Source organism: Gadus macrocephalus, chromosome 16, assembly GCF_031168955.1.
Source record: "Gadus macrocephalus chromosome 16, ASM3116895v1".
In the NCBI taxonomy this organism is placed as follows: Eukaryota; Metazoa; Chordata; class Actinopteri; order Gadiformes; family Gadidae; genus Gadus; species Gadus macrocephalus.
Genome location: NC_082397.1, coordinates 26580697 through 26592736, shown reverse-complemented (window position 1 = coordinate 26592736; position 12040 = coordinate 26580697). Strand labels below are relative to the sequence as shown.

The window sequence follows — 12040 nt, the reverse complement described above, 5'->3', positions numbered from 1 at the left end:
CAATTTGTAAATGAAACGGAAACCAGACCGAAACCAGAAACGGAATGCTTGTAGTCTTTTCGCTCCGTTCTAGCCCTACTGTTGATACGGAGAACCGAGCGAAAAGACTACAACCAACCTACACTCCCGTTTCCAGTTCCGGTCGAGTTTCCGTTTAATTTACAAAATGCAGTTTACAAAATGCCAAATAAAACGATACTTGATTTAGAACATCAACGAAAACCACTTACCACTCGATGAGTTTCCCATTTCTGAAAACGAACATTTAGGGGTGTTTTTGAATGCCCATAGCCAGCCATTTGTGAAGCAGGCAGGGACGATTGGAAATTAGCCAAATACTCGAGACAGGACCAATATTCAAAATTGCTGTGTTGACCACTCTATTTAATCCTAGACAAACCAGAAAGGAGGCTCAATGTTCAAAATACCAGAATTGTCCTTTAATTGTTTCAAGTCATCATTTTGTCCGAACTCAATTGCAACGTCAGCCCAAGTAGCAACAATTGGTACTCTTGGAACAACAGAGTCTGCTTTCACTGGAAAACCTTATGTGTCCATTTCATTTCTGTCTGAAAGGGGCTTAGGGGCGATATATAGGAAACTAGAGCATACTATAGGACACTAACCTTGGGCACCCCGGTAGGAGTGGTGTCGCTATGGAGATGCGCAAGCCCCCTAGCAATGCTGCCTGCCATGGCAACCAGCTCCTCCCAGGACAAGATGTTGTCAGACAGGAAGTCCTGCAGGTTCCCCATGTGGTGGTAGGCCAGGACCAGCCAATACTGGGTGCGTGCGTTGCCTTGGGGCACGCGTGCCTCCGCCGCCAGGAACCGCACCACGTTGTCGTGTCGGAGGTGGGGGTCGGAGAGGATGGAGCACTCGCTGCTCCACGACGCTGACTCCTCCCCCGTGAACACCTTCACCGCCACCGCCTCCCCGACCCCTGCGGCCCCACACGAGCCCCCCCCCCCAGTCAGCAACAGCAGCCTCCCCTGCCACAGCTCGGCGAAGCGGCCCTTCCCCACCAGGGCCTCGAGCGTGATGGGCAGCTGCTGTGGCCTCGGGCCCCACCCCTCCAGCAGGTTGCTGAGGACGTCCCCGGGCAGGGAGAGCAGCCTGGTGTGAGACACCTCAGGCCTGGCTGTAGGGAGTGCTAGCGCCTGGTATTGACCCTGGTAGTGACCCTGGTACTGACTCTGGTACTGACTCTGGGGGTGTTTGGTAGGCCAGTCAGGGCGCGTGGGTGGACTGGGTTTCCCTGGCCGGCGCATGCGGTAGAGGTAGAAGGTTGCTGTGGCGACCAGAGCAACAAAGACTGGAGGAACCAAGCTTATGGCTACCACAGGGATTACATCTTTACTCTGGAGCTTAGAGAAGCCTGGGGAGACACCAAAAACACACCATAGACCTCAGATACACAGAGACCTAAGATACACACCATCAACACACCATAGACCTCAGATACAAAGCATCAACACACCATAGACCTCAGATACACACCATCAACACCATAGACCTCAGATACAACACCATCAACACACATAGACCTCAGATACACCATCATCAACACACCATAGACCTCAGATACACACCATCAACACACTATAGACCTCAGTTACACCCCATCAACACACCACAGACCTCAGATATACACCATAAACAAACCATAGACCTCAGATACACCACCATAGACCTCAGATACACCACCATCAACACACCATAGACCTCGGATAGAAACACTTTCCATCTGCCGATCATGTTCCAGTCCAACCAACTCCCCACAACCCTTCGTCCATCCATTATCCATCCGTCTCTCCCTTCCCCCTACTCACCATGGGGTCCTGTATTGAAGAGGAGTCTGTCGTTACACTCTTGTTCTCCCTGGCAGCTGCAGACGAGTATGGCGTCGTGGCCTGATGATCTCATCACACAGTCCCTGGACGAGGAGTTGAGTCGCAGGCCGGCAGCCACGCCCTCCAGTGGAAGTGCTGGGTCATGACAAAGAGTTTGAACCGTGAGGCTCTCGTTGTTCTTCCTCCTAGAACAACAAATTACAACAATGACTAACCCACACTTACTAAAACTTACTAACCCACACTTAGTAACCCATACTTACTAACACACTCTTAATTTCACTTAGTTTACACCATGTGTTTAGTGATCAGCATGCTGAGCTGATGTTCTTCAGCTAGTGTGCGCTGTTCACGCAGTGGCTTCATGAGAAGAGAAAAAGGAGAGGGGATTGACGGGGATGTTGGAAGGTTTAGGAGTAAAGGATTAGGAGTAAAGTAAACCTAGAATGTGTTGGACAGATTTATTCCTTCTCACACCCGGAAGACGCAAACAATAGGGGCCAGGATGGTATAATCCCCTGGTGGAATGTCAGGGATTCTGCTTAATTTTTGTGAGACTCCGAAGTTCTTATCGGCTAATGTTAACCATAACCACAATAACCTCTAGTGTAGTTTAGTTGAAGTTCATTAAGCTAGCTTGTAATTACCATTCCTGTTATTGTTTGTTTGTTTTGTTAGCTTCAAGTGAGACTAGAAACCATGATATGTTCATTGAATACAGCTATCCACACCCCATTACTAACTAATAGGGCTTTCCTATGATTGGCCGTTTCTGAAGCGCGATATTTGATTGACAGCCCTCCTCTCATTCAATTCTGAATTGTACAGTAAATGGCTGAAACGATAGTTACGTATTGTAACTCTAGATTCTATGAGTATAGGCGCAGCCTTTTAAGGCTATCGCTATTGGGTTATTCCTAGGCGTGAGCCGTAGCACTGAAAAATTTGTAATCCCCACCCACCAACAGCGCTCAATTACGTTCGCGTGCGGCGTGCCTCAACGACGTCCGCATTTCGCAGATATAGGGTGTGTTCGAAACCACCTACTTGCTTCCTACTCTTCCTAACTATGACGTCAAATTGAGTAAGCAGAACGTAGTAAGCGAGTTTTAGGTAAGCGAGTAGTATCCGAATGTCTTCTACTTCCGGAAAGATTTTGTGTAAGCATCGCTAGCTTACTAGACGAACTCAACTGCCCCAGAATGCACTGCGTCTATTCAAAAGAACAATGGAAGCAATGGCGCTAAACGGGGAGCCGCAGCAGCAGAGCCCACAGCCATACCGATGTAATTGTTTAATAATTGTTTTTAACATATCACCGCAAATCCTTAGGTTGAAGATGTACTGTGACGTTAAATGTGACGTTTATATATTTATTTATAATATTTATTAACGGCGCCCGGCCGGTAGGTTATTGACACGTCATTTGATTCACGTCATCTGAGGTGGTTAAGTAAGAACGGTCTTCCGAACGTCGATTACTCAAAATGGATTACCCAATCATTATTTAAGGATTCGAGTAGTAAGCCAAGTATTTAGTAGGTAGTAAGTAGTAATTAGTAAGTAATTTCGAACACACCCATAGTCGGGCGCCGGCGGACGTTCTGCTCCCAATAAACAGCTTTTCTTCAGCTATTTAAAGGACAATGAGGCCGACACTTAAAAGGCTGCGCCTATACTCATAGAATCTAGAGTTACAATACGTAACTATCGTTTCAGCCATTTACTGTACAATTCAGAATTGAATGAGAGGAGGGCTGTCAATCAAATATCACGCTTCAGAAACGGCCAATCATAGGAAAGCCCGCCCTGCCTTGGTTCCCTCCCCATAGTGCCAAAACTAAATTCGCACGCGAGAGCAGAAAATCATTCGCGAGAGGCTGAGGCTGTTTTGTGCGACCGAAGTTATTTCCCGCTCTCGCTTGCAACAAGGTAATGCTCTTGAGGAGCTGTTTTCCTCGCTCGGGGAGCGCTCGCAATTAATATCATCGTGTGTGATCAGAGCATGTGAGCGGAGCGGAGCGCCGCGCAATTCCCGCTCCCCGCTCAGGAGGATGTCCGCTCATTCGCTCTGCCGCTCAACGTTGTGCCAGGGCGCTCCGCTCAAAACCGCTCCGCGCTCATCTTAAATTTCCTGCCGCTCCGGCGAAATCGCTCCACGCTCCGCTCAAATTGTTACTTTTGTACTTCCCAAACTCCATCTTGCTACTCTCGCGGGCACACGAGCCAGTGTTGCGGGGGGGGGGTGGAAGGGTCTCACGTGACGCATTTTATCCAATCAGGTTGCTTGGATGCTCCCATTGAAACCCATTCTATTCTACGTGAACCACCTACATGTAAGCCGCTAGAAGCAGTTAAAATCGGAGCGGACTGGAGCGGAGTGAAATCCCCGCTCCGGCCTTTGAATTTAAAACCGCTCTGCGCTCCAACCCGCTCCAACCTATTTCTTCCGCTCCGCTCCACCACCCGCTCCACGCTCCGCTCCGCTCACATGCTCTGCGTGTGATATAATGTAATACGCCCGAATGCATGTTTTATCACACGAGTGCTTTATGGCACTAATGTGTCGCCATACTTTGAGTCTTTTCAACTATGGGCTTGCAGCTATGATGTCCATCAAGTGGCCCGTAAAGACAGTGGTTCTGAGTATAGTGTGAGCGGCTCAGTAACCAACTGGAAATCCACTTGAACTGTTCATTGTGTGGGATAGTCTGCCCCGAGAACGATAGTTATGTTATTATTACTCTAGTTCTTTAATAGTAATGTTATTATAACTCTAGTTCAATGATAATTATGTTATTATAACTCTAGCTGAGTTATAATAACAGTATCAGCTCTGCTGATGTCTTATATCCTAATATTAAAGACATTAATACACATGTTAATGTTTTCAGGTTAATAATTTATAATGTATTATTGTATTTATAAATAGTAATACAAATTTAGGTTTACAGGTTTCCATGCAGCATACCAGATTGGGACCTATATTCTGGAAAGGGATATTGGGGGAAGTCTGTGAGATGAATGCATATCACTGGGAATAAGTACCTACATTTAAATAAACCTATTCTATAAACTGTACTTCATAATTAAATGTGTTATGATGGCCCAATTGCATTATTTGAGTACTAGTTTAGTCTTCTATAGATTTGAGTAAGGTGCACCTTGGCGACGCTTGCCGGAGAAAAGCTAAACTGAGGCCTACCAGCTACAACCGAGATCATATTTACAGGGTATAGAATATTGAAATTGTGTGTAACCTTGTTTTCTGATATAATTTCTGAATTTTAAGAATACACGGTGTAAAAAATAAATGTTTAGGAAAATTAATGAAAGAGCGATTCTGATACCTGGTTGAGAGTTTTACTATATATATTATATATGTTATATATATGTTTTAATATGCTTTATGCTATGCTATACAATATAATACTACACAAGGCTTTACTATGTTACGTTATGGAAGCATATATCTAGCAAAATTCAAAAGGCAATGTAATTTGAAATTCCATAAGTCATTGCAATATGACTTATTATATATTGCAATTTAATAATGTAATTTGAAAATACGTTATTCAAAGTGTATTTGAATATGCAAAGTGACAATGAAATCCTCAATGAAATTTGAAAAAGTTATAACAATATAAATATAATTAACATTTTGTCAAAAAAATTTGAGTGCCTTTAAAAGCTATAGCGCCCCCGTGATTGCAATGCCCTTCTCCACACTGTGTTGCAAAATTTAAATGACATTTCAATCCACAAAACGCTTTGCAATAGATTTTTCAAATCGTATCAGGAAATCGCATCTGGGCGGTAACTACGTAAATTCCTCGTAAGCCCGACCAGTTATAACAAGGCTGGTTCTATGTGGAGCTGCCAAAGTTTTCCAGGCCAACGCTGCTGGAGTCCAGTGTTGTAGTCAAGTCACTATGCCTCGAGTCCAAGTCCAGGTTAGAGTCTCCAGTGTTCAAGTCAGAGTCAAGTCCAAGTAGAGTCCACTACTCATACGAGTCATGTCCGAGTCGAGACCCTATTGATCCACGCAGTGGCAGTTCTACGTCCAGTTACGCCCCGGGCAAGACTTCCTACAAGCGGGGGGGGGGGGGGGGTGGTGTTGTATCGTGAACCTACGGACTTCAGTGGGGGTTTCATTCCGTCTGTGCACGGCACCTACTCAACGAGCAGGTGTACCTGCAGCCAGTTATGTCGTACTTCATTGATAACCGCTACGCAGCGCGTTTTTTTTTTGTACTGCTCGTGGTGCCCCCCATGTGATTTGGCGCCCCCCACAAATATGCCGCCCCGGGCGGCTGCCTGGTTCGCCCGTGCCTAAAACCGCCACTGGATCCACGTCGAGTCCGAGTCGAGTCCCTATTGATCAAGTCGAGTCAGAGTGAAGCACTAAAGTAAGGGTTAAAAAAAAGTAGCAAAGTAGTGGCCCCCCCTTATCCCCCAAATTATTCGAAAAATAGGAGGAATCGTTTGTGCTACATTTGTGGTGGCGTTACTAGTGATTGCGCCCTTACTCCATGTTCTGTGGTAGTAAGCTACCAGTATTATCCTGTGGACAATGTGTTACATGTTATGGTAACGTGATTATGTCACTATGCTCTACCAGACTAGTCAAGCTACTACGTTGTTGTTGAATGACTGAGCGGCAGCCAGTCGTGTATTCTGTATGCTCTTCTGAACGTTGAATAAATATGCCGTAAGACTTAAGTATATTCGTCTACTTATACTCCACCACGCCAGCGAAGAGGAGTCCCCCGCTCCATCTAAGCTAGCAAGAAAAATGTTTGAGCTCAAATCGTTCTGGAGATAGATTTAAAAAATAAACCCTCTGCTCCGATATCCCATTGTTCCGACCCTATAGGCTTTTGCGGATCACCTCCCATAATCTAAGATCTGAATCATCAAGCCAGGGCTAAGATTCAGATCTTAGCTCCGCCGCCTGAGCTCCGCGGCGGTTGGGGATCTCTGCACTAGCCAACCATCATAGCAGTTAACGTAGTATGTCACTTACTTTTCTGGGTGCAGTCTTGACAAAAAGGTTGAAATTTGAGTTAGTCCCGGCTGTCTCCTTAATTGTATTTTGACACATGGAGCATTTTGCTTTCCATTTTTTCCCATTGCAGGTGAAATCCTAAAAAGCAAAACGGACAATCTTCGGCGCATTGTCTCCAGGCATTTTGGCGCCGTAAAGTTAATGTTGGTTTGCATGTGAACATGACGTGACGTTACATGCGATGTATGACATGAAGCAGTAACATTCCCTTGCACTAGATATTAACATCAAATACAAAATTATAGCCTAATGACATATTACAATTATAGACTAATGACATATAAAAGAAAAGTCTTTGTCTTAATTCGCAAGTCGGAATGCATGGGTCCCAGTCTAAGTTCGAGTCATTCAGTGCTCAAGTCCAAGTAAAGTCACGAGGATTGCCAGGACCAGTGTGGTCCGGCCAAGCACCGATGCCGTCGCTGTTCTGCCCGGGTGAACGCGGCTCGGGCAGCCATCTCACGTGGCACAACGACAGTGGCATTCCAGTCCGGGCAGGACAAGGACCGGGTCCGGAAGCCCAGGCCACCGAACCACCAGCTGCAGCAGTGTCGGCAGGTGAGGTCAAGGACTGCGGGTGAACGGGGCAGCGTCCAATCCATCCTTGTCCCAGCTGCCGGCAAGTCGACGGGGAAGACGGAGGATGGGGTCCCCGTACAGCGCTCTAGTGCCCCCCTACGGCGGAACCTGGTGGGGGCCCTGATGGAAGTGGTCCCCGACTACATCCCGAGGGCTCCTGCCGACTCTTGGGTTCGGCAGAGGAGGGTATCTCAGAACAGAACATTTTGGACTGTGTGATGAGTGTGAGGGTCGTCAGGACGTCTGGCCCCTAAGGTGGGGGCTGTGTAGCAACCACGGGTGTGGACGCCGGTACCGGGTTGTGCCGCAAGGGATTTTGGGGGTTCAACTGTCCTAGGGGTTTGGACCTTTTCGCCACGATATATATATATATTGTACACTGTGCAGGCTAGGCTATGCCAGCAAGGCTATTTTATTGCATACTAGACAATGCTATGTTAAACTATACTATGCTAGGCTATGATATACTAGGTATGATTGATTAGGCTATGTTATACTAGGGTACGATAGGGGTTCCTCACCAGATGGCAACACAGATCTCATGTACGGAAGTGCAGAAGGAGGTGAGGCTGCAGTTGGAGAGGCAGACGCTGTCCTCACACAGCGGGACGGAGGACTCACACCACTTACACAGGTTGGTCCTCAGGTGACTCAACGCACCTACACAAACACACACACCTGACATACAGAGGACAAGCATTGTGTTATTACTGTATAAAGCAGTAGTATTGGAGTACACAGTCAAATATAGTAGTAGTACAGTAGTATCTCAGTTCAATTCTAATATGTCAGTTAATGGTACAAAAATAATTAAACTGCTCTTAACAATAACAATATTTATTGTTTTTGTTTTGGTGTATGTGTGTGGGTGAGAGAAAGAATGTGTGTTTATTTGTGTGTGCGTGTGTGTGTGTGTGTGTGTGTGTGTGTGTGTGTGTGTGTGTGTGTGTGTGTGTGTGTGTGTGTGTGTGTGTGTGCGTGTGTGCGTCTGTCTGTGTGTGTGTGGTGTGGTGTGGTGGGGTGTGTGTGTGTGTGTGTGTGTGTGTGTGTGTGTGTGTGTGTGTGTGTGTGCAAAAACAGCCACAAGCTCAAACAGTAAAGTTTTTCCAGATGTTTGACAGCAGAAAACAGTTGGTAATGAGTTGCCTCCAAAACCACATACACACATGTGTTTATGTGTGTGTGTGTGTGTGTGTGTGTGTGTGTGTGTGTGTGTGTGTGTGTGTGTGTGTGTGTGTGTGTGTGTGTGTGTGTGTGTGGTTGTGTGTGCGTATGTGTGTGTGTCTGTCTATTGATGTGTGTTAATGCGAGTCAAATAGAATAGAATGGCAGCTCTAAGCTAGAGTAGCACTAATTAGCTTTAGAAAAAGAAAATGACCTTAGAACGCTTGTATGATTTAATGTATCTGTGAATAAAGTAAAATAGTAATTATAAAAGGAATAGTCATGCTTCGGATTAACATAGCACTTTCTTTGAGAACCCAACGACACCTTACAAGACACCTTACACAACTAAGTAAACGTCAGCAGACGAAGCTCTTATGTGAGGGAATATTTGTTGCCAATAGAATCTAGAAGATTCTGTCAGTGTTTCATTGAAAGTCAATACATCGCTTTAGGTTAAATAAGGTTGTATTAGCATGGTTGCACTAGCATTAGTATAGTAGCATTAACATGGCATTAAATCATAACACTAGTATTTGTATTATAGCATTAGCAGGATAGCAATAGCTTGCCTTTAGCATGATAGCCCTAGCATTTTATTAGAATTATGGCATTAGCAGGTCAGTACTATGTTAGCCCTAGCATGGCATTATAGCATTAGCATAATATAATTGTATTAGTTTGAACTGAGTTCAGAGTGAGATTTTGTCTATTATATTAATATGTGACTGCACACAAATGTGTCCACAGACATGGTGACTAATGTATGATAGTAAGCATTATTGGCCCTTAACACTAATATTCAGAAACAACACTGCCTCAAAAGGCTATTGGCTTAAGCAACACCAGTAGAGGCACATACTTTTCCCTGAACTTTTAAACGTTGCAAACGTGCAAAAACATAATTATATATTTATGTGGCGTTCAGTGAAATGCTTAAAATATATCTGTGGCATTCAGTAGGCCAATGCTGTGGTAAAGTGTGTAAAGTATGACCAAGTGTTTCTTTCTGTTCAATAGATAGAAGTTAATCAATCCCCTGTAGGAGAAATGTGTTAATGTTTGTCCCCATAAAACAATAATGGTAAAAAAATAAATGCAAAACATGACGGTAACTCTAAAGTCAAACCGTCCAATCTGAAGGCTCTACTTAGCCACTCCCCCTACTCATTTCCATCAATGCAAAGCGAACAGAATTGAGTAGGGGAGGGCGTAGCCTAACTAGTTCGTGACCGACCCAGAGGAACGCAACGCAAATTGAATGTGAACATGTGTGAGGCTTTAATAAAATCGGTTTTGAAATTCAAAAAGAGGGCATATCTGGGCAAAAGAGGACGTCTGGTCACCCTACGTACGGGGAACCAATTTGATTCCTACCTGTTCCACTGTTAAATAGCGGCGCAAGTTGGTGGGCGCTATCCTGGTCATTTCTATGCGTGAGAAATAAGAAGTGTGGCGTGTGAGCGTGTGCATGGGTTGAATTGCGTGTGTCTCACGCCGAATGCGTGAGACTTCAGAGCCCTGAAATATCATTTTAATATCATGGTATTGCTATGCACAAATGCTGCCTTTATTAGGTATGACAGCATTAGCATGAAACCCCACTGGTCTCACCATTGCCAAGGAGATGGGGAGGAGAGAGATTGGCGCAAAGCACTGAGAAAGGATTGACTGTGTCGTGTGTGTGTGTGTGTGTGTGTGTGTGTGTGTGTGTGTGTGTGTGTGTGTGTGTGTGTGTGTGTGTGTGTGTGCGTGTGCGTGTGTGTGTGTGGGGGGGGGGGTGTGGGTGTGTGTGTGTGTGTGTGTGTGTGTGTGTGTGTGTGTGTGTGTGTGTGTGTGTGTGTGTGTGTGTGTGTGTGTGTGTGTGTGTGTGTGTGTGTGTGTTATACTGCCTATATCTGCTCTCAATTAAGTTGTTGTCCTGACTGTACTCCTGTTGAGTAACTTATCAGTTAGCATCTATCCTCCCTCCCTCCTCTCTCATTCCCTCTCTCTCTCATTCACGTTCAAATTCAAAGGGTTGCCTTGAAATGAAAAGATGTACATTTACAGTAGCATCGCACAAAAGTTAAATAAAAACTCTCTCTCTCTCGCTCACAGACACAAACACGCGCACACACATACACACACACACACACACACACACACACACACACACACACACACACACACACACACACACACACACACACACACACACACACACACACACACACACACAATCTTTCCATCTCTTACCCGCTTCCCTCCACCCTCTCTTCTATAATCTTCTGGTTGTAATGAAACTCTGTGCTACAAACAGACCTCTACTGGTTATACGGGGAGCTGCCCAGTAAAACTAAAGTGTTCTACCAGTTATATTTGGTGCTGCCCAGTACAAAAGTGGTCTTCTTCTGGTGAACACTGGTGGCTTCCAAGTACAACCACAAGTATTATCGCAGGTCGTAAAGTAAAGGCTACAATACAGTTATTATAAGAAGGATCAGATCATATACAGAGTATACTGAAGCAAGACAATAGGACCCCAGCGTCTGGTTATTCTGATCAGTATCATATATCAGTGTGTATCTTCACTTCACATCAAACCTTTCGATCGTCGTTCAGATCGAGTTGGTTTCGTAAAGTCTCTCCTGTTTGATGCTTCAACGAGAGAGGAATGAAACAACAACAATGCATCATGATATGGGAGACGATTAATACACTCCAGAGCCAGGATGAATCGTTATACACATACTCGTACTAATTATACTAGTACTCAACTTGTACTTACTGAGCGTCAGCAGAAAGCGCAGCACGGATCCTCTTCTCATCTTACTGTTCACTTATCATCTGATCCATACGATCACTGGAGGATTGAACGGCTCGATATTATACAGATACACACCCAACAACAGGAGTCAGCTCGAGACTAGGTTGGAGAGAGAGAGAGAGAAAGAGAAAGAGAGAGAAATAGCTCCAGATGTTTTTCATCCAGCTGTGCCTGTAGGCCCCGCCCAAAGATGTGTCTGTCGGCATACATGTTAAGGTGCGAACACACCAAGCGCGTACCTCGCGTACCATGTACGCGCGATACGCAGCTAAAATGTTGCTTGACCATTTTGTGTCAAAAATGGTCCTACGTACGCAGCTACGCGCCTGTGGCTGCGCTGGATTTAGGAGTCCGAGGAAGGAAACCCAAACGCCGCCGTGTGGATGCATGATAGAGCTTGGATCGGGTTAGATTAAATAAATCTCAGATATAAATAACAATAATCGGGTTAAATAACTTCACATGGTGTGTCTGGTGTGTTTCCAGCATTCGTAGTGTTGATCGGCAGAGAAATAGTCCGCCAAGACGTTGAGGTTGCTTAGCAACCAGAGACTCTGTCCATGCAAG

General features: G+C 45.3%; 1 protein-coding gene across 3 annotated transcripts in view; it reads right to left on the bottom strand.

Annotated features, from left to right (window-relative positions):
* Positions 1-11660, bottom strand: part of tgfbr2l (transforming growth factor beta receptor-like) — a 54934-nt gene extending 43274 nt beyond the window's left edge. The window contains exons 1-4 of one of the 3 annotated variants that reach the window (XM_060074874.1): positions 11435-11659; positions 8022-8178; positions 1833-2038; positions 627-1378 (exon numbers count right to left, since the gene is read on the bottom strand). In XM_060074874.1, coding sequence (XP_059930857.1) covers positions 627-1378; positions 1833-2038; positions 8022-8178; positions 11435-11474 — 1155 coding nt within the window. In that variant the 5' untranslated portion in view covers positions 11475-11659. Of the gene's footprint in view, positions 1-626; positions 1379-1832; positions 2039-8021; positions 8179-11434 lie in introns of those variants that run through there. The other 2 variants (XM_060074876.1, XM_060074875.1) reach the window with 2 other exon arrangements.
* Positions 11661-12040: the final 380 nt, after the last annotated feature.